Source organism: Tupaia chinensis, unplaced genomic scaffold, assembly GCF_000334495.1.
Source record: "Tupaia chinensis unplaced genomic scaffold, TupChi_1.0 Scaffold149964_2, whole genome shotgun sequence".
NCBI lineage: Eukaryota > Metazoa > Chordata > Mammalia > Scandentia > Tupaiidae > Tupaia > Tupaia belangeri.
In genome coordinates, this window is record NW_006209806.1 from 1,504,439 (window position 1) to 1,505,511 (window position 1,073).

Sequence of the window (1,073 nt, forward strand, 5' to 3'; positions counted from 1 at the left end):
GGGAGCCACCACTGAGCCCCTCGCCCCCCACAGAGAGCATGGTGCGGGTGGACAGCCCGTCCAAGATCGTCAAGCTGGACACCGTGAGACTGATTGCGGAGAAGGTAAGGCCCTGCGTGGGCTTCCTGGGCGGGATGGGCCTCCCTGCTGCGCCCGACCTGCCTCTCCCCGGGAGCTCCCCCGGGGCTTTGCGAGGTGGAGGCCCGACAGCCTGCCCAGGCTCACACCAAGGCCCAGGCAGAGGCTAGGGCTAAAACAGGGGCTGGGACCAGCAGATGGTGCAACGGTCATGTCGCTGGACTCCCACGTAGTCCACTGTGGTTCAAGTCCCAGACCCGGCGGCTTAAAACTCACGCCTGCGTGCCCGAGATCCTGAGGAACATGAAGAAGGGATTGCGGGTGGCCATCCCCCAGGGTGATGTCTCACTTTCTATCTCCCTGTCTCTGTCTCTCCAGTGAGTGCACACACCCTATACCAAAAATCCCTCCTAAAATACATTATTATTAAAAAGATAATTAATACAAAATAATAAAATGGGCACTATGGGGCTGGCCTGTAGCCTAGTGGCTAAGGGAACTGGATCCCACCTGGCCAATCACGGTTCGAATCCTGAGCCCGGGGGCCTGAAAAACACACCATGTGTATGTGCGTGTGCGCGCACGCGTGCCCAGAACCGTGACAGGAGAAATGGCCGAGGCGGGGCTGTGGAGATGCCTTTAGGGTGCCACCTCCCTCACCCCTTTCTGGGCCCACGTGCCTCCTGGCAATAGTAAAATACTGAAACCAGCGGGGGGCCTTGGGTGTCAAGATGCGGTGGCCTGGGCTGCCTGTGGGCGGCCGGGGGCCACTCTGACCCCGGACTCGTCCTCTGCCGGTTCTCGGGTCTGCTCTGATCTGCTCCCGCCCTGCCTCCCACCGGTTCGGTGCCCGGCCCAGGACAAGCACGCGCTGCTGGACGTGACGCCCTCGGCCGTGGAGCGACTCAACTACGTGCAGTACTACCCCATCGTGGTCTTCTGCGCCCCCGAGAGCCGGCCGGCCCTGAAGGCGCTGCGCCAGTGGCTGGCCCCCG

The 1,073-nt window shown here is 62.3% G+C and overlaps 1 protein-coding gene across 1 annotated transcript in view; it reads left to right on the plus strand.

Moving 5' to 3' along the window:
* TJP3 (tight junction protein 3) overlaps window positions 1-1,073 on the plus strand; it is a gene marked incomplete in the record, with an annotated part of 30,958 nt that overhangs the window by 27,741 nt on the left and 2,144 nt on the right. Inside the window, 1 exon segment of the mRNA XM_014585542.2 lies at window positions 938-1,073. Coding sequence (XP_014441028.1) covers window positions 938-1,073 — 136 coding nt within the window.